The sequence below is a fragment of the Eurosta solidaginis genome, chromosome 2 (assembly GCF_040869045.1).
Source record: "Eurosta solidaginis isolate ZX-2024a chromosome 2, ASM4086904v1, whole genome shotgun sequence".
Classification (NCBI taxonomy): domain Eukaryota; kingdom Metazoa; phylum Arthropoda; class Insecta; order Diptera; family Tephritidae; genus Eurosta; species Eurosta solidaginis.
This window is the reverse complement of record NC_090320.1, coordinates 165,932,212-165,955,242: the sequence shown is the minus strand read 5'-3', so window position 1 is coordinate 165,955,242 and position 23,031 is coordinate 165,932,212. Positions and strand designations below refer to the sequence as shown.

At 41.1% G+C, this 23,031-nt stretch overlaps 1 protein-coding gene across 4 annotated transcripts in view; it reads right to left on the bottom strand.

Moving 5' to 3' along the window:
• ninaC (STKc_myosinIII_N_like and MYSc_Myo21 domain-containing protein ninaC) overlaps nucleotides 1-23,031 on the bottom strand; it is a 2,219,740-nt gene that overhangs the window by 645,982 nt on the left and 1,550,727 nt on the right. For 3 of the 4 annotated variants that reach the window (XM_067766366.1, XM_067766369.1, XM_067766368.1), the window contains one exon: nucleotides 22,384-22,431. The exons of the other annotated variant lie outside the window; for it this stretch is intronic. In XM_067766366.1, coding sequence (XP_067622467.1) covers nucleotides 22,384-22,431 — 48 coding nt within the window. The remainder of the gene's footprint in view (nucleotides 1-22,383; nucleotides 22,432-23,031) is intronic. 4 annotated transcript variants of the gene reach the window in all.

Sequence of the window (23,031 nt, the reverse complement as noted above, 5' to 3'; positions counted from 1 at the left end):
AGGTTCTAACAATTTCAGATCTGAACCGGGACCTTTACTCTCATTCAGGTTTTGTATAATTCCTAGTATCTTCTTATCTCTGGCTTCTTCTATAAACACTGAGTTAGGTATATTATGCTTAGGTAGATTTAAGGTAGTAATATTGCAGTCATGAATCACTTTTTTTACATCTTCGCTAAATGTCGTTGCAAAGTTATCACATAACGTTTTAATATTTTTGTTTCGAATATTTTTTAAAATGTGCTCATCTGAACTAAATTCGTGAATTTACTAAGAGTAGTTATTTCTATCTCCTTATTTACTTAGTTTCTAAATCTTTTGTTTTGTTTGATTTCCCAAATGTAGTGTACGTTTTGATAGAAAATTGCCTATCCAGCTAGTTTTCTTTATATATTGTGTGGACCAAATAAAACCTCATTAATTTGGCCCACACAAAACATTAACACACAACATTAACACAACAGGCGGCCACAAAAGGCCCTAGCAACACGACAAAACAACAAATCTCAGCAATACAGCGAGCAGTCGCAACACTTAACAGCAACACGGCCAACCAACAAGCCTCAGCAACACAACGAGCGGCCGCAACATTTAACAGCAGCACAGTGAGCATGGCAACGCAATCATCTGGGCTAGCAACACCAAACACAACAGCTATAAAACGAGCGACACAGCAGCACAGTAGTCAGTTAGCATTGAGCTGTGGTTGTGACCGGAGCTACTAGTGAAGCGCCTCTTTAATGTGTCGGTTATACCACGAAGAGAGATCGCTTCATAGGAGTGAGTCGTGGCCTCATGTGGTGAATGTGTCGGTTATACCACCAAACACCGCTTGAGACTTCGTTCACACCCGTATAGGCAAAGGTCCTGCCACAGTAACGCGCACACGCGAACAGGTGACGTCCGCTCGCCTGCGCCGACGTGGACCGCGCCGCGAAAGTAGTAAACGCACAGCGTCGACGCGACCGCCCTAACGCCACAGAGACGCCAGCACGACGCCGACGTAAGGCACGAAAGAGCACCGCAGCAGGAAGGGATGCCGACGCAAGGCGCGACAGAGCACCGCAGTCGAGAGAGGCGCCGGCATAAGGCGTGGCAGAGCATCGCCCAGCAATACAAGCGGACGCCGACGCAAGGCGCGGCAGAGCATCGCCTCAACAATTCAAGTAGGCGCCGACGAAGGCACGACAGAGTACCGCAGCAGGAAGAGACGCCGACGCAAGGTGCGACAGAGTACCGCATTCGAGAGAGGCGCCGGCATAAGGCATGGCAGAGCATAGCCCAGCAATAAAAGTAGACGCCGACGCAAGGCGCGCCAGAGCTTCGCCTCAACAATACAAGTAGACGCCGACGAAGGCACGACAGAGTAACGCAGTAGGAAGAGACGCCGACGCAAGGCGCGACAGAGCACCGCAGCAGGAAGGGATGCCGATGCAAGACGCGACAGAGCACCGCAGTCGAGAGAGGCGTCGGCATAAGGCGTGGCAGAGCATAGCCCAGCAATACAAGTAGACGCCGACGCAAGGCGCGGCAGAGCACCGCCTCAGCAATACAAGTAGACGCCGACGTAAGGCACGACAGAGCACCGCAGCAGAGAGAGACGCCGCCATAAGGCGCTACAGGGCACAGACGCCACTTACTAACGGGATCCATCTAATGGAATACGGCCGGACCGTTAAGGCCCGCCACCGCAGTCGAGGATACCGCAAGATAATCTAAGGGAATTTGCAAATGAAGTTTACAAACACGTTTTCTTTTATATTATAATATTTAAGCAATAAATCAATAAAGTTAAGTATTATATTAAATCGATTTTCAAAGTGCCCCCTAAATAAAAATTTATTGCAAACGAACCCCGGACACGGCGAGTATACCCCAGCAATTATTATAGAAGCAACGGGCCATGGAAAACCTTCGTTACAATTGGCGCCCGAGCAGGACCTTGCAAATCGCATAACGACAGAAGGAAAATTCCTGACTAAAGATATAACCTACAAGATGGCCGACCAGGTCGACACCACGTGGTTAGACATCATCGCACAGCAGAACCCACTGGAATTTCCTCCAAGGAATACGCAACCCTCGCAACCGTGCTTTCTACCGGGAGTAACAGCACCAGCCATCAATTATACATCTCAGGTAACTCAAGCACCGACCGATGTGTTCGCACCCATCATCGATCAAGTGCGGAATTGGTCAGTAAAGTACGACGGTGGATGGGAGCCGTTAGCGTTCATCAAACGGCTAGAGGAGTTAGCCGGAGTGTACGCGCTAAACGCGGATCTCCTACCAAAAACCATGCCGAGCTACTAGGGGGTACCGCGCTACAATGGTATCGCAATAACAATGCGCACTGAGAAATGTGGACAAGCTTCAAACAGGATTTTTAAGCTATTGCATAGATTTTATCGCGGGCTTGGCGACTAAATCAAAACAAACCGTAACGGATATTTGTCAAACAAAGATCCGAAAAGGCTCGAAAAGGTACGTAAAGGTTCGGTGTTAGCAACAGGCCAAATACATAAAATTGGATCTCTATCATAAACAGCGGTGGGCACCACTACATTTACACGGTTACCAAATTGAGAATGTGTTAGTAAACACGAACGCGTAGCGAGCACGAAAGCAAAATCAATTATTTATTTAGTTTGATTTCAATGCTTGAACTGTGAACACGTGTCGCACGCACTCTTTGGTACTCTGTTTTAAGCGCGCGTGCGACACTTCCTTATCGTAAGACCATCGAAATCAAACTAAAAGAGCCGTCGTTGATTTTCACGAAGTAGCCATTGTGCTATCGCTTATCGTATACATATATGGTCGCTTACAAGCCAACCTAATAAAACCGCACTGTTTTTTTTAGCGCACGCAAACAACCGGCGTTTTTTGCCCTAACCGAAATAAGCATGCGTTGCGACATTGTAAAGCATGTGTGCAAATGTCAAATCTAAATGTCACGCAGAACAAAAATTGTAAATCGAGTTAGGTTTTCACGCAGCAAATTCAATTTGAGTTGCTCTCATACAAGTTGTATGTGCATGAGACATTTTTGACAGAAAATGACTTGCGGGCGTTTATATTAGGTTGGCTTTTTAGCAGGTGCTAAGCACACCCCACCCCGGATCATAAAGTTAAAGTTAAAGTGCAAGTTAAAATTAAAGTTAAGGTTTTTTTTTTTTTTTTTTTTTTTTTTTGTGTTTCGTGGAAGGAGGAAATGCTTTATGCACTGACCGGGATATTTAAGCCTCACTGCGAGACTCTCCAAGTGTAGGACTCCCTTCTTCCATGAAGGCCTACCCACTAAAACCTAACCTCCCACGGCCCGCGCTAATCCCCTTACCTGGGACCGCGTTTAGCATTACTTCGGGTACGGGTGCGCGCTACGTGAGCTCTATGGCTACTCTCACGCTAATGGGCTAGGCATCCGTCTTCTCATTTACTGGTAAGTATATGCCTCACATATGTGCTGAAAGTATCCCATCTGTTTCTTCGACAGGTCATGTTATTAATGACACTGCCCGGGGATAGGTCGCCAAGTACATCTTCTACCCTCCTTCGCTGATGGGAGAAGTGCTTGCATTCGAAGAAGGTGTGGCGTACATCGTCTATTTCCCCACAGTACAGGCAGCTCGGGCTATCAACCTTACCCATTCTGTGTAGAAACTGGGTCAGGTAAAAGTCTACCTCTCCGTGCGGTCGCTTCAACCATGGATTCAGTTCAGGGATTAGTTCCCTAGTCCACTTTCCTACGATGCTGTTGCTCCACTGATCTTGCCAACGTCGGATCGATTCTTCTCGCGCCTGCATGGCAACAGCAGCTCTACTTGCTTGCGATCCGTTGTCATATATTGTTTTTCTTTCCTCAACGAGAAGATATATCGGTATGGTTCCCGCAACGACCAGGACAGCTTCAGCTGATACCGTGCGGTAAGCCGAAGATATTCGCAGCGCCCCTCTGCGTTGGACCGAGGTGAGGGCGATCCGGTTCTTCCGGTATTTCATTGCGTTCGCCCAGATTTCTGCACCATATAAGAGTATAGAATCCGAGGCTGATGCAAGCAACTTCCTTGTGCATGGCTTTGGGCCACCTGTGTTTGCCATTAATCTAAAGTTAAGGTTAAGGTTAAAGTTAAAGTTAAAGTTAAAGTTAAAGTTAAAGGTAAAGTTGAAGTTAAAGTTAAAGTTATAGTTATAGATAAAGTTAAAGTGAATGTTAAAGTTAAAGCCAAAGTTAAAGTTAAAGTTAAAAATAAAGTTAAAGTTAAAGTGAAAGTTAAAGTTAAAGATAAAGTTAAAGTTAAAGTTAAAGTGAATGTTAAAGTTAAAGCGAAAGTTAAAGTTAAAAATAAAATTAAAGTTAAAAATAAAGTTAAAGTTAAAATTAAAGTGAAAGTTAAAGTTAAAGTTAAAGTTAAGGTTAAAGTTAAAGTTAAAGTCAAAGTTAAAGTTAAAGTTAAGGTTAAAGTTAAAGTTGAAGTTAAAGTTAAAGTTAAAGTTAAAGTTAAATTTAAAGTTAAAGTTAAAGTTAAAGTTAAAGTTAAAGTTAAAGTTAAGGTTAAGGTTAAGGTTAAAGTTAAAGTTAAAGTTAAAGTTAAAATTAAAGTTAAAGTTCAAGTTATAGTTAAAGTTAAAGTTAAAGTGAATGTTAAAGTTAAAGCGAAAGTTAAAGTTAAAAATAAAGTTAAACTTGAAGTTAAAGTTAAAGTTAAAGTTAAAAGTAAAGTTAAACCTAAAGTGAATGTTAAAGTTAAAGCGAAAGTCAAAGTTAAAGTTAAAGTTAAAATGAAAGTTAAAGTTAAAGTCAAGGTTAAAGTTAAAGTTAAGGTTAAAGTTAAAGTTAAAGTTAAAGTCAAAGTTAAAGTTAAGGTTAAAGTTAAATTTAAATTTAAAGTTAAAGTTAAAAATAAAGTTAAAGTTAAAGTGAATGTTAAAGTTAAAGTTAAAGTTAAAAATAAAGTTAAAGTTAAAGTGAAAGTTAAATATTAACTTCTCACTTCTTCAATAAAAGTAAAAAATTTTTTTTCTTATCGGTCACCACGCTTAAAAAGGTTAACTTGAATTAATATCAAAGAAAACAAAATGTTGCATAAATATTATAATGGCATAAGTTGATAATATGCAATAGCTTTACCGCGGCAGTCTCCGAGTGCCACACGTCCTTTTTTATGTTTCTTCCTTCCAGTCAGGTATTTCGAGCGTCTCGAGCACGACAGAGCTTGATTAGACACGCAGGGTACACCAGCGAACATCGGCTGGAACGAATCTTCCGTAATAGCCACCCCGATTACCTAATTTATATTCGTCGGACGGATTTCACCAATCTCGCAGAACTCTTAACCCTTGCCGAGGAATACGAAAGCATACAAGAGAGCTATCGAAAGCCATCAGGCGGACATCGCTGCGAAGTTACGCGACACGTCGTAGGTGGCAAGACTTTGGTTCTACAACCGCAACCTGCACCCCCACCAACGCCACAACCACCGAACATACCGCACCACTCGCCTCCAGCTAATCAGAGATTCGACACAAACGACGTATGCGGGAGGTGCGGTGAACAAGGATACTACCCAATAGATGCCGAAACCCACGAAAAATTGTTTGCTGGGAGTGTGGCCGCAGTGATATACGCACAATCGAATGCTGCCGTCGACGTCAGGGAAACGACAGAGGGCTTCACGAAGAACAAGGCGCGGTGAGCCCAAGGAACCCAGCGCCGAATCGGCAGTAGCAATGTACCAAGAGCATGGCCGCCTTTACGCCGTAGCCAGACTTGGCGCGGAATCAGCCGAGGCGGTCATCGATACAGGGGCATCCAGAAGTTTCGTTTCGAGCAGCCTTGCAGAACGTGTGGTAAACTCTGGGAGCGGAGAAATGGTGAGATTTGCCATCAAAATAACGATGGCAAACGGGACTATCGCTACAATCTTCGACGCCATAAGGACTGAGGTACGCCTCGATGAAGCGTCACAACATACCGTGTTACACGTCATGCCCGAAGCAGTCGACGACATCATACTGGGCCTAGGCACGCTAGGTAGCATTGAACCACCATATCCTGCGGAGGAGATCACGTAGCGCTATCCAGGCCAGTCACGCAGCACACATTGCCACCAGCCGAGCCGACACAGATCACGGAGGAGGTAACGCCACCAGGCGAGGACAACAATAACATAGATGATAGGATCAACAGGATCAAAAGTGCCTACGATGAGGACGAAAATTCGAGAGCATGAGTGGGATGACGACAGTAGCCGAGCACAAGATTATCCTGATGGACGACCTCCCTGTCAAGCAACGTTACTTCCCACGCAACCCAGATATGTAGACCATCATCAAAAACGAAATTAACGAATTAATTCAGAAAGGATGCATAGAGCCATCCTGTAGCCCACACATTGCACCAATCGTACCAGCCAAGAAGAAAAACGGGAAGTGGAGGTTATGCGTGGATTATCGGCAGTTCAACGCCCGATCCGTACCCGACGCGTACCCCTTACCCAGAATAAAACATATGTGCGAATCCCAAAAACTTTTTTTTTTGGATACTCGGGTTTTACACACGGGCAAAAAACTTAAGGCCAGAAAAAAGCACATGGACATTAAATTTGACCTTTTGACTATCCGATCTGATGATTTTAAAAATCAAGAAAGTTGATAGTAAGGTTTTGTAGAACTTCGAAACGTAAAAACGTCGATTTTTACACTTTTTCAAGTAATACCCTTGATTTGTTTTTTTTTCTTTTTGAATTTTTTCGATACAATTTTGAGGCATCGCTGAAGCGCTATGGAATTTAAACTGAATGTTGGTTTTGAGACGGATATTTTAAAAGTATGAGCAAAATTAATGTGCCCCTCCAATACTCAAAACTATCATCAATCAAAGTAGCGATACTTTTTTTTGTCATTTTCAATATTGACAGTTTTTTGCTTATAGCTTTTTGAGGCAGCTGAGTATTGAAATTAGGATTATGAACAAGCCTATCAGGGACTAAAAATACCTGGGGCTTCAAATTCGATGTGCCCCTTTCAGTTTTAAAGGTAGAGGCAGAAAAGTGGAAGCAGTTGGTTGCGTAAATTTTTTTCAGGAGCATGTTTTTTTGTGGGCACAGCTACAATTTTACTTTTATGCTTCATACCCGTTTGTTAATTTTTTTTTCTACACCACAGTGGTTTATCGCTTCATACCCGTTTGTTAATTTTTTCTCTACACCACAGTGGTATACCATCAATTGCCTCATCTGGGAATATTCACGCAAAACTTTTTTTTTGGATACTCGGGTTTTACACACGGGCAAAAAACTTAAGGCCAGAAAAAAGCACATGGACATTAAATTTGACCTTTTGACTATCCGATCTGATGATTTTAAAAATCAAGAAAGTTGATAGTAAGTTTTTGTAGAACTTCGAAACGTAAAAACGTCGATTTTTACACTTTTTCAAATAATACCCTTGATTTGTTTTTTTTTTTTTTTTGAATTTTTTCGATACAATTTTGAGGCATTGCTGAAACGCTATGGAATTTAAACTGAATGTTGGGTTTGAGACGGAGATTCTAAAAGTATGAGCAAAATTAATGTGCCCCTCCAATACTCAAAACTATCATCATCAATCAAAGTAGCGATACTTTTTTTTGTCATTTTCAATATTGACAGTTTTTTGCTTATAGCTTTTTGAGGCAGCTGAGTATTGAAATTTGGATTATGAACAAGCCTATCAGGGACTAAAAATACCTGGGGCTTCAAATTCGATGTGCCCCTTTCAGTTTTGAAGGTAGAGGCAGAAAAGTGGAAGCACTTGGTTGAGTAAATTTTTTTCAGGAGCATGTTTTTTTGTGGGCACAGCTACAATTTTACTTTTATCGCTTCATACCCGTTTGTTAATTTTTTCTCTACAAAACAGTGGTATACCATCAATTGCCTCATCTTGGAATATTCACGCAAGGAAAGTTTTTGATGTTAGTACATGGGGCAAATTTTTTTACTTATTTAAACACTTCTTAACCGACTGTGTTGAAATTTTATGAGGATGTACATATCTATGTGGGGTATATTTAGGTAACATTTTGTTGATACCCTAAACCCGGTTTTTGAGATATCGGCAAAAATATGAAACCGGGTAACCGTCAAATATTTCATACCCGTTTGTTAATTTTTTCTCTACACCACAGTAGTATACCATTAATTGCCTCATCTTAAAATATTCACGCAAGGAAAGTTATTGATGTTTATACATGGGGCAAATATACGAAATTTCCAACAAAAATTGGCATTCGTCAAAAAGTGTAGAAAATTTATTTATTTTTTTTTTTTTAACCAGGTTTTATTTAAAAGTAAATGAAAAGTAACACAAATTTGGTACAAAAATTTAACAAAAAAAATTTTTTTTCTACACTTTTTGACGATTGCTAATTTTTGGCGAAAATTTCGTATATTTGCCCCATGTAAAAACATCAATAACTTTCCTTGCGTGAATATTCCAAGATGAGGCGATTAATGGTATACTACTGTGGTGTAGAGAAAAAATTAACAAACGGGTATGAAATATTTGACGGTTACCCGGTTTCATATTTTTGCTGATATCTCTAAAACCGGATTTAGGGTATCAACAAAATTTTATCTAAATATACCCCACATAGATATGTACATCCTGATAAAATTTCAACACTATCGGTTAAGAAGTGTATAAATAAGTAAAAAATTTAAGGTTTTCCGGATTTATATTTATATCAATACTAGCAGACCCGTCAGACGTTGTTCTGCCCTAAATTTGGTCTATCTCCATACATTTTAATAAGTTTTTTCCGTCTAACTCTGCCCCCCCCCCCCCTCACTTTTTCTTAATCCTTTTATTCACTCCTCCCTCCGTCTTTTCGCTGCATCTCTCTCTATTTTCGTCTCACTCTATCTCTTTCTCAGTATCGTTCTCCTTCCCTCTTTTCTCTTCTCTAAAGTTTTTCCCATTCTTCTTCATCCCTTATTGCCAGGCAAATCGAATAGGACGTATGTAAATAGTTATGTGGGTATTATTAATCAATGTCTTTATTTCGGCTTCGCATGCACATTTATCAGTTTTTCCAGGTTAATGCAACTAAATCGAATATACCAATGAAAATTACTTTAAAGCTCTCAGCAAACCCTTTCATTTGATATCCATATTACACACACATTCTAATGGGTATCCGGGTCCAGGTTTTGCCCATATCTTGAGACCCTAGTCACCCAGCGGTATAAAAATTACTCTGTATTAAAGCACTCATCAACAGCTTTCATTTGTTATCCATATTCTATAAACACATTCTAGGGGTACCCGCGTCCACGTTTTCGCTTATATCTCGAGACGCTAGTTACCCGCGGGTACGTAAAATACCCCGTATTGAAGTACTCATAAACAGCTTACATTCGATACCCATATTGTACAAACATATCCCAGGATTACCCATGTCCACGTTTTGATCTCAAGACTCTTTTCAGAACGGGATAAAAGCCTAAATAGCCTATGTCTGTCTCCTGGTTCTAAGCTACCCCTCCACCAATTTTCAGCCAAATATGTTCATCCGTTCCTTCCTCTTCAATCACTCTTTATCTATTTAAAAAAGCGCATCAAAATCCGTTGCGTAGTTTTAAAGGTTTAAGCATTCAAAGGGACATGGGACAACAAAAGCGACTTTGTTTTATAATATGTAGTGATAGTGATACATGCAAAAATACCAAAAAATAAAACTTTTTTGAAGAATTTTAAGGAACTGTTTAATATTTTTAGCGAAAGATTATTTTTCAATAGATGTATGCATTCTTAACCATTTATGTTGCATTAACAATTAACCATTTATGTTGCATAAATATGTATGTACATACCTATGTCAATTCTTATGTTATTGGCGGCCACCGTGGTGTGATGGTAGCGTGCTCCGCCTACCACACCGTATGCTCTGGGTAAGGTTTTTCAATTAGAAGAAAATTTTTCTAAGCGGGGTCGCCCCTCAGCAGTGTTTGGCAAGCGCTCCGGGTGTATTTCTGCCATGAAAAGCTGTCAGTGAAAACTCATCTGCCTTGCAGATGCCGTTCGGAGTCGGCATAAAACATGTAGGTCCCGTCAGGCCGATTTGTAGGGAAAACCAATAGGAGCACGACGCAAATTGGAAGTGGAAGAGAAGCTCGGCCTTAGATCTCTTCGGAGGTTATCGCACCTTACATTTATTGTTTTTATACCTATGTCAAGTTGGGCGGATACCACGTCTTGCAGGGTAGCAAACTCTTTCTGGCCAAAAGTGGATGGCAGTAGGTCTGCTGAAATAATTGGGTTCACTAAGGCTCACCTATCAATGGTCATTGGCAGGGCACTGTCCCATGGGTTTCCATGCAGTACGTCTCAATATACTGGAAACTCCATCCTGCTGCAGCTGTATGGAGGATGATGAGGTGGAATCACCAAATCACTTTATGCTTGATTGACCAGCTTTTGCCAGAACTAGGCGAAAGTACTTCGGTCGCGACTCTCTTGGATCTCCCGAGGATATATCCAAAGCTGAGATCGGTTTCATTCGGAGCTTTATCGTTGCTACCCAACGATTCTCTAAGTAGCTAGATCTAAGTCACCGTTGTTTTTGGTGTGTGTGGTATCACAAGGGACCTTCGTGTTGTCCAAGTGAGCTATCCTTATCAGGGCAGCTACCACCTAACCTATCCTATCCTATCCTATGTCAAGCTCATATGATATGAAAATACATACATATGTACATCCATACATACCTATAAACCTACGCCCGAAGTTAAATAACGCAGCGAATGCTATATATGTACGTATGTATGTGTCGCATCAAGCCTCACTCAAAAGCAATTAGCGCGGACAGTTCACAGCGAACAAACACACATACGCATTTTTTGATAAAAATGTTACCTTTGTTTAAACAATTTGGCTGATATAAGAAAGGAATCAAGCATTTTTTTTGATGCAGATCGAAGGTAAATATTTCAAAGTTTTACGGAAAAGTAGAATTTTTTAAATCCATCCATCCGTTTATGAGTTATAGCTGTGTAAACAAAAATTTGATGATTTTTTACTACATTTTGGCAATTTGCCACGCCCCTATAATATATACCTTTAAATTATATTAACTGTACCATCTACCGTAGCTAAGCTTTCAAATGCAAAAAACCGTTTTAAAATCGGAGCATTCTGTGTGAAGTTATGTGCATACATGGAATTTAGCGACTTTATTTTATAAGATTTATAGATCTCCAAAACCGGATATCGGGTACTAAAACTTTTTTTTACCTAAATATACCTCGTTCACATATCTATATGTTTTTAAAGTTTCAAAAGAATCGGTAGAAAGATGTTAAAATAAATGTGTTGCAAAGTTTGCAGTAAAAAATATTTAGCGGTTATTCGGTTTTATATTTTTACCGATATCTACAAAACCGGGTCTCGTGTATGAAAAAAATTTTACATAGCTAACATAAATCTCCATATATTGTTAAAATTTCGATATAATCGGTACAGAAGTGTTGAAATAAATTTATATTTAACATTGCGACCTCTATTTATATATATTTTGCTCGATCTTTTGACTATATCTTTTTGAGGCATTATGTAAGACGAGTAACGGCGATGCACTATAGCTCCAGTTTACCCCTCAATGTTCCTAACAAAAAGATATTTTCGTGATACCATGTTCCAAAAAAAAATTATTTCTACAAAAAAACCAAAGTTTGGCGGATTTCCCCATATACTGGACAAGGTACGACGAGCAAAGTATATCAGCAGCTTGGATTTGAAAAATGGCTAATGGTAAATACCACTGGAGCTCCAGAGCTGACCCTACACAGCTTTCACGGTACCGGGAAGCGGGTTATTCCAGTGGCGCGTTATGCCGTTCGGCCTACAATCCGCACCTGCAACGTTCCAAAGAGCGCTAGATCAGGTTATCGAACCGGAGATGGAACCCTACGCTTTCGCATTCCTCGATGACATAATCATCATAGGATCTACCTTGGAGGAGTACATTCGCAACTTGATAGAAGTAATGCTACGACTGCAGCCCGCCAACCTCAGAATAAGTCCGGAGAAATGCGAATTTTTCAAGAAGGAAATCCGATTCCTAGGACACGTAATAAGCGACAGTGGAATTCACATCGACCCCGAGAAATTTGCAGCCATAAAAGACCTGAAACCACCAACGAACGCGAAAAAGGTGCGTCAATATCTTGGTATAGCATCTTGGTACCGACGGTTCGTAGCCGATTTCGCAACAATCAGCCAGCCACTCACAACCTTGCTGAAAAAGGGCAAACACTGGAAGTGGGGGCCGAACAACAGGAAGCCTTCGAGGTCTTAAAGCAAAAACTCACGGAAGTACCGATACTTGCCTGTCCGGACTTCACGAAGACCTTCACCTTACAAACGGACGAAAGCAATGTCGGGCTGGCCGCCGTATTGACACAGGACTTGGAAGGCGGAGAACGCGTGGTCGCCTACGCAAGCAGGAAACTGAACAAGGCGGAAACCAACTACTCGCCCACCGAGATGGAATGCCTCGCGATCGTCTGGGGAATACCCAAGATGAGGCCATACTTGTCAGGGTACCGATTCAAGGTAATCACGGACCATATGACCTTTAAGTGGATAAACTCCATCGAAAGCCCCTCTGGCCGTGAAGCACGATGGGCCTTGGAACTTCAGCAGCACATCTTCGACATCGAGTACAGGAAAGGAAAGCTGAACCTGGTAGCGGACGCACTATCACGACAGCCACTGGAGACCCTACGACTGGCAACGACAACATAGCGACCATGCAAGTGGTGGCACAAGTGCGTGAACAAAGTGCGCACTAACCCAGAGAAATATGCTGACTACATAATACAAGATGGAGAACTGTACCGCCATATTCCCTACCGGTCACACGATGAAGAAGCGTTCCCTTGGAAATTTTGTGTGCCCACACCACTGCGACACGGAGTATTAGAAGAAAACCACGATAGCCCAAGCGATGGACACATGGGTATCCGCCGAACCGTAGCGCGGATTGCCAACCGGTACTACTGGCCCGGCATGTTTCAGGACATCATTCGGTACGTACGACAGTGCGAGTCTTGCCAGAAGTACAAGGAAGCACAGAAAAAGCCGGCTGGAAAGATGCTCACACAGGTAGCCCAAGAACCATTCGCCACGGTATGCATCGATTTCATCGGACCACTCACACGATCCACACACGGGAACACGATGCTATTAGTATTTTTCGACCGCTTCAGGAAATGGGTGGAACTGATTCCCATGAGGCGTGCTACTGCAGAGGGCCTTCGCCGCGCGTTCAGAGAACGCATCCTAGCAAGATTTGGTGCTCCCAAGATACTGATATCGGACAACGGCGTCCAGTTCACTAGCACAATGTGGCAGCGTTACCTCAGGGAAATGGGGATACGACAACAATTCACGGCACCCTGCACCCCGCAAGAAAACCCAACGGAACGGGCGAACAGAGCAGTCAAGAGAATCATAGCACAACTCACTAGATCACAGCACAATAGATGGAACGACGTTCTCCCAGAGATCGAGCTGTCCATCAACATGAGCGCGTCCACAGTATACAGTCCAGCCCTCCTCGTACAAGGGCGGGAACCGCGACTACCAGGGGTATTGTTTGAATAGGTCAACCTTGGGACGGGCATAGCTACCACCACAGCAGAAGAGAAATCCGACAGAATGCAAGAGGCATTCAGGATAGTGAGGCAGAACATAGAACGAGCGGCGGCAGAAAAAGTACGGCACTACAATATACGGCTGAGAAAATGGACCTCCGTAGTCGGCGAACTAGTGCTCGCAAAGGAACACCATATCTCTAAGGCCGGGGAAAATTGCGCGGCAAAGTTGGCCCCCAAATATGGCAGACCCTACCAATTCCTAAGATTTGTATCACCAGTGATACTAAAAGTACGAAAAACCAACGGCGGGAAGGAGAAAACGGTCAACATTGCGGAACTAAAGGCATATTGTGCAGCAGAGACCATCGCGAGAAATTAATAAATCCAAAATGGAGTATGAGGACCAAATACAACCTCATTAATTTGGCCCACACAGAACGACCTCACACCATATGGCTCACAACAATTAACACAACATTAATACAAGAGGCGGCCGAAAAAGGCCCTAGCAATGCGACAAACCAACAATTCTGAGCAACAAAACGAGCGGTCGCAACATTTAACAGCAACACGGCTAACCAACAAGCCTCAGCAACACAAAGAGCGGCCGCAACATTTAACAGCAACACAGTGACCATGGCAACGCAACCATCTGAGCTAGCAACACCAAACACAACAGCCATAAAAGGAGCGACACAGCAGCACAGTAGTCAGTCAGCACTGAGCTGTGGTTGTGACCGGAGCTACTTGTGAAGCGCATCTTTAATGTGTCGGTTATACCACGAAGAGAGATCGCTTCATAGGAGTGAGTTTGACCTTTTGCTTCAAACGTGGAATGTAGTACTGTAGCTGTACCATTCGGATCATGAGTATTTTGTCGGCGTGCAGCAGGTTCGAATGGAGGAAGTCTAACAGAAGAGAACAAAATCGAGAGTTTTCGGGTATGATAATTGGATGCCGCTCATTGAAGCTATAGGTGGCATATGCTAAACTTCCAGAAACTCGCATGATTCCTGAGTCATCTAACATGGGGTTTAATGTCAGAAGGGTGTTCTTTTTGGGTAAGGGTCCTGACGTTTGAAGCAGCTCTATCGTGTCTCCGTAATGATTCCGTTGAGTTTGAATGATGATTTTGATTTTGGCATCATTCACCTCGGCGTGGGTGAGGTTGAGCGTGGCTGGAACTTTCTGTTTCCTTGCTTTCTTGATAACATATAGGCCACGACTATAAGCGCTCGAGAAAACGACGAAAACCGGTCGAGTATATCTATATTTTCTTCCTGCAGGGTGTGGAATACTTCCATATGTCGTTGTTCGAGGGGAGTTGGGTGGTGAGATATATCCTTTGACCACGAAGTTGATGGATTGACAAGCCAATTGGCTCCTTCCCACCATAATGGACATTGGACTAAATCCTGAGGCTTGCAGCCTCGAGTGCCCAAATCCGCTGGGTTATCCTTGCTGGAAACGTTCCTCCAAGTGGCGTTGTCGACGTTCTTAAGAATTTCGGATGTCCTGTTGGCGACATACGTTTTCCAGGAATAAGGTGGTTTTTCTAACCAAGCCAATACGATGGCAGAATCGCACCAGAGAGCGAGTTCATGTTGGGGTAGGTTCAGCTCACTTCGGAGCTGTTTCAATAATTTGGAGAGTAAGACTGCTCCACAGAGTTCTAACCGTGGAAGACTCACAGTTTGAAGGGGTGCTACTTTGCTTTTAGCAGCTAGCAAATGGGATGAAAAACTAGTTTCATGGGTTTGTACACGTAAATATACACAGGCACAAAATGCTTTTTCGGAAGCATCTGAAAATCCATGTAGCTGGATGAGTCTATCGGGGGAACACTGTACGCACCAAGGGATTTTAATTTCTCTGATGTGAGGTAAATTTTCGTATATTGAGGTCCATTTTTGGAGAGCGCCGGGCTTCACGTCTTCGTCCCAATCCGTTCCTTCCATCCAGAGTTATTGCAGCAACATTTTGGCAAGAATCATTATTGGCGATAGCCATCCTGCGGGGTCAAACAGTTTCGCAACTGCTGATAAAATCTGCCTTTTCGTAGTCGTGTTTTCTGCTGATGGTGGATCGTACGTATAGGTGAAGGTGTCGGTTAGCGCGTTCCACTGAATTCCAAAGGTTTTTGTGGAACTCGAGTCGTGGAACTTAAGAAAGTCGACGTCTAGCAAATCAGGGTCGGGAACGGGTTTTAAAATTTCGGGGTGAATTGCCGACATCTTTCTCAAAGGGAACCCTGCCGATTTTAAGGCTTCGATAACTTGAGTCTTGGAGTTCAAAGTGGACTGTATATTATGACCGCCTGACAAAATATCGTCAACATATGTTTCATTCAATAAAATGTTTTTAGCGAGCGGATATTCATCTTGACAGTCGTGGGCGAGTTGGTGTAGGGTTCTAATTGCCAAATGTGGCGCGCAATTTACACCAAAGTTAACTGTTTTTAGTCGAAAATATTCTATCGGCAAAATTGGGTGTTTTTGAAAAACGATTCGATGAATATCTTTATCTTCTTCATGGATGAGTATTTGGTGATAGATTTTCTCAACATCGCCGTTAGAAACAAACTTATAAAGTCGCTATTTAAGTATGACGAGCATTAAGTCATTTTGTAGTATGGGGCCTGTATGGAGAACGTCGTTCAACGAGTTGCCAGAATGTGACATTTTTGATGCGTTAAAGACGACTTCCACTTTTGTGGTTTTTCTGTCGGGTTTTATTACAATATGATGGGGTAGATAAAACGATAGATATTTACCATCTCTAATTATCTCTTGTTGGGAGCGGGTTCCATGTGATCCATGGATAAATATTCATTAAGGACTTCAAAATATTTTTCTCTTAATTCGGGTTTTCTTTCGAGCGTGCGTTCGATGCTGATGTACTGCTGTTGTTCTGCGGGTCGTGAATGACCGAGTGCCAGGTTGGCTGGAAATTCCGATCTCAATGGTAGTTTGACTCTGTAGCGTCCATCTTCCTCACGAATTGTGGTTGTCCGGTAGAGTGCTTCGCAGTATTCATCATCTGCTGATCGTTGTTGGGTTTGGTGAACTTCTTCCTGTTCCCAAAATTGTTTCAAAAGTTGATTGATGGGGTCATCGTTGCATTCCGTGGCATGAGTGCTGAAGGTTGATACCTTTTCAGCTACAGGGCCGCTTAATATCCATCCGAATATTGTGTTTTGGGCAAGTAATGTTCCACTCACATTTCGTAGGAGCCCTTCGGTGAGGATTTGCGGGGTGATATCGCTGCCGATTACCACATCGATTTTCTATGGTATCGAATACTGTGGATCGGCTAACGGTAAATGGGACAGTTCTTCGAGATCGATGCTTGAAACTCTGACTGTGGGCAAGAACTTAGTTAGTTTTGGCAAAATTATTGCTTGTGCGTCTATCATTTGGGTTAAGTCTGCCGAACAGAATGTTATCTGGCAGACTTTGTTAGCATTCTTCACAACCGTTCCACCCATTTCAAATATCTGGTGGAGAGACTCTTTTGTGGGTAGACCAAGAAGCTTTTGTATACGGGATGATACAAAAGTTTTTTGTGAACCTTGGTCTATTAGGGTACGAATTTTATGAAATTCGCCAGCATAGTATATTGATACTACTGCTGTTGGTAGTAGGGTGGTTCCATAATTACTCGAGAAGAGTGTAGAAACCGGGTTTTTGTCTCGTCGTCCGTTCTCCTAGGGGTGCCGGCTTGGGCATTTTGAGCTCTGGGGTTTGGTTGTGATTGTTGGGGTTTGGGCTGCAAATGCAGTAGTAAATGATGACGCTTTTGGCAATAAACGGACGTGAAACTACTTTTACATTCATTCTTGGGGTGTGACGTTGATAAACAGTTTTCGCAGTAACTATTTTCTCTCACAAGTTTGATTCGGTCTGATACTGATAAATTTCTAAACCTAACGCAAGACTTGACTGCGTGGTATTGATTGCATAATCTACACGAAGCCGTTTTATTGAACTCCGTGTGATATGAATGGGTCCTATTATTGTTAGATTAGGTCGAGTTTTGATTCACCGTTCGTGGTGTAAAACTCGAAAATTGGGGTTTCGCCTTGCCTGGTCTATAGGTACTTAATCTCTCTACTACCTCGTACCTGCTGGTCAAAAATTTATTCATATCATCCCAAAGTGGGAGTTCTTTTCGGGAGCTGAGGGATTGTTCCCATAGTGAAAGGCTTTCACTTGGCAGCTTGGATGAGCAGAGGTAAACGAGGATTGGGTCCCAGTCCGTTGTCGGGATTCCTTGGGTGTTAAGGGTTGACATGCAGTTGTTGATTGTTGTCTGCATCTTCTGTATTTGCTCTCCGTTTTCTGCGAATATTGTGGGTAGGTTGAACAGCGTCTTCAATTGGTTGTCGACGAGTATCCTTTTGTTCTCGTACCTAGATCTTAGCGCTTCCCAGGCAAGCTCGAAATTATCATCGCTCAGTGGGTATTGCTTTACAATAAGTCCTGCTTGACTTTTCGTTTTCAGGCGTAGGTGGTATAATTTTTGAGCTGTTGATAATTTAGAGTGGTTTTTATAGACTGCCGTGAACATATCTCTGAAGGATGGCCAGTTTTCGTATCCACCATCGAAGACTTCGGTGTCACATTTTCGCATATTTTGTCCAGATAAACAATGTAAGGACCTTTATGATTAGTTGGGTATTTTAATATTGGCTTACCTTCCGTTTCATCTTGTGGTGTCGTTGTCTTCGTGTGGGACGTTACCTGTTGATTGAATTCCTCTTCCCTTTTTTCTTCCTCGCTCTACTACTGCTTCTCAATCGAATTTTGTTGGCTTGTGGCCTGTTCGGCCCCTCGCCATCTACATCCATATTTTCTGTTTTAAAATTATCGTATTTAATTTTATTTATGTTGAACAATTAAAGGTTTGAGTTTTTTTCGTTGGTGATGGCTAAATTATCGCTTTTTCTTATTTTTTTCCGCGGTTAATTTCAAAAGCGTGCGCATTGCTCGGTGGTCCCACTGAATGTCGTCCGAAGAAGACAATTTAAGATTATCACTCATTTATCTAATAGAATATAATAAATAATAGCCGTGTTTTTAAACGGTTTTATTTAGCTTTACTCTGTGTAGCGAACAGAATTTTGTAATCGAAATTTAAGTAACTTCCCGATAAGCTACAAGCTTGAAACTTGGAATATAGTTCAGAACTCGATGACAATGCAATAATAAAAAAAATCCGAAAGGTGGCGCATGAATCGAAATATTTAAAAAATCGTATTTGTGCTCCGGTTAGGCTTATATTTGGAACACTTATTACATGCGGGAATACAAATCGCCTTGTGAAAAAGAACTCCCGCTAGGTGGCGCATGGATCGAAATATTTCAAAAAATCGTATTTGTGCTCTGATTAGGCTTATATTTGGAACACATATTACATACGGGAATACAAATCGCCTTGTGAAAAAGAACTCTCGCTAGGTGGCGCATGGATCGAAATATTAAAAAAAAATGGTATTTGTGCTCCGATAAGGCTAATATTTGGAACACATATTACATACATGAATAGAAAGCGACACATAAAAAAAATCGCCGCCGCAAGGATCGAGATATTAAAAAATCTTATTTTATGAATTTTCGAAGTTTTTACAGTGTACTTTTTACTAACTTCGTCGCCATTTTTTTTATTTTTGGATTTCAAAGTAGATGTAGTCACGCTTCCATAAGAAGCTTTTGGCGATCCCTGATGTAAAACATATGTATGCATAAGTATGTATTGCATTTAACCAAAGTAGAATTGAGCCGTACAAGAAATAGTCAGTCGCGCAGTGAGCATCAAAGATTAAACTTTGTTAAGCTTAGTGTTCGTAATTTATATTGAATAAAGTTGTTGGTGTATACTAAAAGGGAGCGTGTCATTATTCTGTATTACAAAATTCTGGGTGACAAAATTCTGTAAATTGCAAAAAAATTCTGCTTGAACAAAATTCTGCTTTCTAAAATTCTGCATGTTTAATTCTGGAAGTCAAAATTCCGGAATCATGGCATGGCGTAGCCGGTGTTGGATCGGCTAAGGGTTATTTTTTTAAAGTGCGGCCGAATTTTGTAATACAGCATTTTGAAAGCAGAATTTTAGAAAGCAGAATTTAAAAAAGCAGAATTTTGCTTTTAAAATTTTGTACATACAGAATTTCGACACCAACCCTAATAAAATTATAGACAGCGAATTGAGTCGGTTCAGAAACAATTTTTAATTTTCGCATTCCCTGGCCTTTACTGGAATCCAAACATTCATCTACCACCATACAAAAATAGGCTGCTTATTATTAGTTTGCAAACTTTGGAAAACCGAAGAATATTGCTTGGGGTTATGTTCCTTCACAAGCTTATTATCGCTGAGATAGACTCCTTGTCAGTCACCTAAACTTCGCTGTCCCTAGAAGAACATTTCGACACTATGCGCCTTTCCACCTATCAACTTGCCGACACAATTTTGCTAAAAATAATCCCTTGCGTAATTGGTGCTCGCACTATAATGACTTGCATAACTGTATCAGCACGGAATATAATTTTACTGCTTTTCATAATTCAATACTCTCATATCTGACCTGATATTTAATAAAAAAATCTCTTTTTGTTTAGAGTTGAATTTAATTCTTAAAGTTCTTATGTATTTAATCTTAATTTTAGCTTTTAAACTTACAAATATTCCTTATTGAATTATATTATATTTTGTAATCGACCGCGTTGTGTTTGTTGTTGACTTTAAATAAAATAAAATAAAAAATAAATAAATTAACAAATTTAAGACTTATCGTTCTTATTAATTCTGAATTTAAACTAAACAAAATTAAAAAACACAGAAGCAAATTGAGGGGCTCCCAATTTAGTACAAACATTTTTCAAAAGTTTCTTAAACCGATGAACGGTTTAAAATTTAGGCTAATTTCTAACCCCGAACATGTAATCTTGATTTGATTTGCTCTTTGATGGTTAATTGTTGTCCTTGAGCTGTTTCAAGATACGAGTAGCTTCGAGTTATGATCTGTCTGGTCGGAAAGCAACGGTGTATTTCAAGAACATAACATCTAAACCCAGAAGAAATAAACAAGGAGTACCACATGGTGGTTTCTATTTCCGCTTTTCTTTACATTTTACATATCGAAGCTTCCTTCACCACCAGAAGGAGTCACTATCGTTTCCTACGCCGATGACTGCACAATAATGGCCACAGCCCCAGGTCCACACATCAATGAGCTTTGTAATAAAATAAACAGCTATTTTCCTGATCTCTCCATTTTTGCGCCTCGCGAAACCTGGCATTGTCACCGACCAAATCATCGGCGACCTTTTTTCGATTGCATTACGCTATCGACTGTCTTACACCCAAACATTTTGGGTGTGAGGTTCGATCAGGATCTACATTTTGGTGAGTATGCAACCGCAACTGTACCTAAAATCCAGAGGCGTAATAAAATCCTCAAAGGTCTTGCCGGCAGCACTTGTGGTAAATACAAAGAAACGCTCATTACCCGATATGTTCACCAAGCATAAAGGTTACTCACTGGAATGAAAAGCTGAATACCCAGAAACCTAGGCATTCCAACAGACATATGATTGATAAGGTCACACCTCCCAGAGGCTTATGCGGCCATCTCCGTAAGCATTATAAGGCAATACGGCACCTGAGAAAACAGCCGTATTAAGCAAAAAAGCACAAGCAGGTTCTCAGTGATATCCACAACAGGCGTCGGACCTCTATGCCAGGAATTGCCCGACGAATCCAGTTCTTGAAGAAAAATACCCAGAACTTGCAGAAGAGGAACGCACTCTACTTAGGGAAACGCGCGTCAGTCTAGCTCAGCTTCGATCTGGGTATTGTAACAGGTTAAACTCTTACCTATCCGGTATCAACCCCGACATACAAAATGTATGTCCTACTTACAATGTGTCCCCACATGACACCAACCATCTCTTTAATTGTATGGTGGAACCAACGCCTCTAAAACCCCTCTCACTATGGTCCACCCCTGTTGAAACTGCAAGTTTCTTTGGACTCCCGTTAGAGGATATTGATGATATTTGTAATCGGTCGCATCCATTGAATGGGGCAAAGTACTTCTACAACAACAACAACATCAGAACTTGAAAAATGTTCCTAAAATAGTTTTCGACTTGATTTTTGTTATTTGCTTTTGTAACAATGCAAACATCTCAAAAGCTGGCCCGATAAATTCAAGGAGGCTAAATTCTAAACTAGTGGGTTGAACATACATATGTGTATAAAAATATATAATTTAAGAAAAAGCGAAGTTATCCCAATTTCACAGCCAGACAGGGCGAAGATAAAACTAACAGTAATTTTAAGACATTTTAGATACACTTAACGTTTAGGTCTCCTTCTTCGTGAAATAAATCCTAGAATATATCTTTAAACGTTATTAGTTGATAGAAAAACACCCTGTATATAGTGCACATTTGTATATGTTCATATATATGTATGTTTATTAGGATGAAAAGGTCTTAAGTTTTGGTTATTTTAGAGCATCCTGTATTCATCTCTTAATTTGCATTTTTAATTAAGCATTTGTGTATGTTTATTTATTCATCCTCCGTTTGAGTTGCCTGTTCCACTTCCTCTAAGTAAGCAGCAGCACGTGCTTCTTCCTCTCGTGGCGATTCGAAAAGCTCCTCTACTTCAGATGGTGTTTCACTGGCATCAAAATATTCAACATCTAAATCTTTTTCAGAACGTTCCTTATTACCTTTTTGTATTTTTGTGGCCGCTTCATCATTGCGCGTGACGCCTTTTCCTTGAAATATAAAGAAAAAAAATTGATAACACAATAAATATTGATAAAGTTGCCAAAAGATTTAACTATGACATATATAGAAAGCCAACGGCCACCGACACAATAATACATAATACCTCAAATCACCCCCATCAACATAAAAATGCAGCACTAAAGCATTTGGTAGATAGACTTGAGAGAACACCTCTTACTCAAGAGGCATATAAGAGAGAGTTTGAAGTCATATATAACATTGCTGCAAACAACGGATGTAAAAAAGCACAAGTAGGTAACCTCAGAAGGACGAATGGTGAACCACAAAGATATAATGAAAAGGAAAATAATAACACTTGGACGACTACGACATATACTGGGAAAGCAACATATAATTTGGCAAACTTAAAAAAATACAATATTGACACAGCGTTCAAAACATCGAACAATCTAGTGCGGAAATTAAGAACTAACACTAACTCAGAGGATCCGTTTAGCAGCCACGGCGTATACAAGCTTACCTGCCGAAGCCAACATAGTTACATAGGACAAATAGGACGGCAAATAAGAAGAGCACATTAGAGATTACAACAAAAAGAAAACGGAATCCAAACATTATACCAGAGT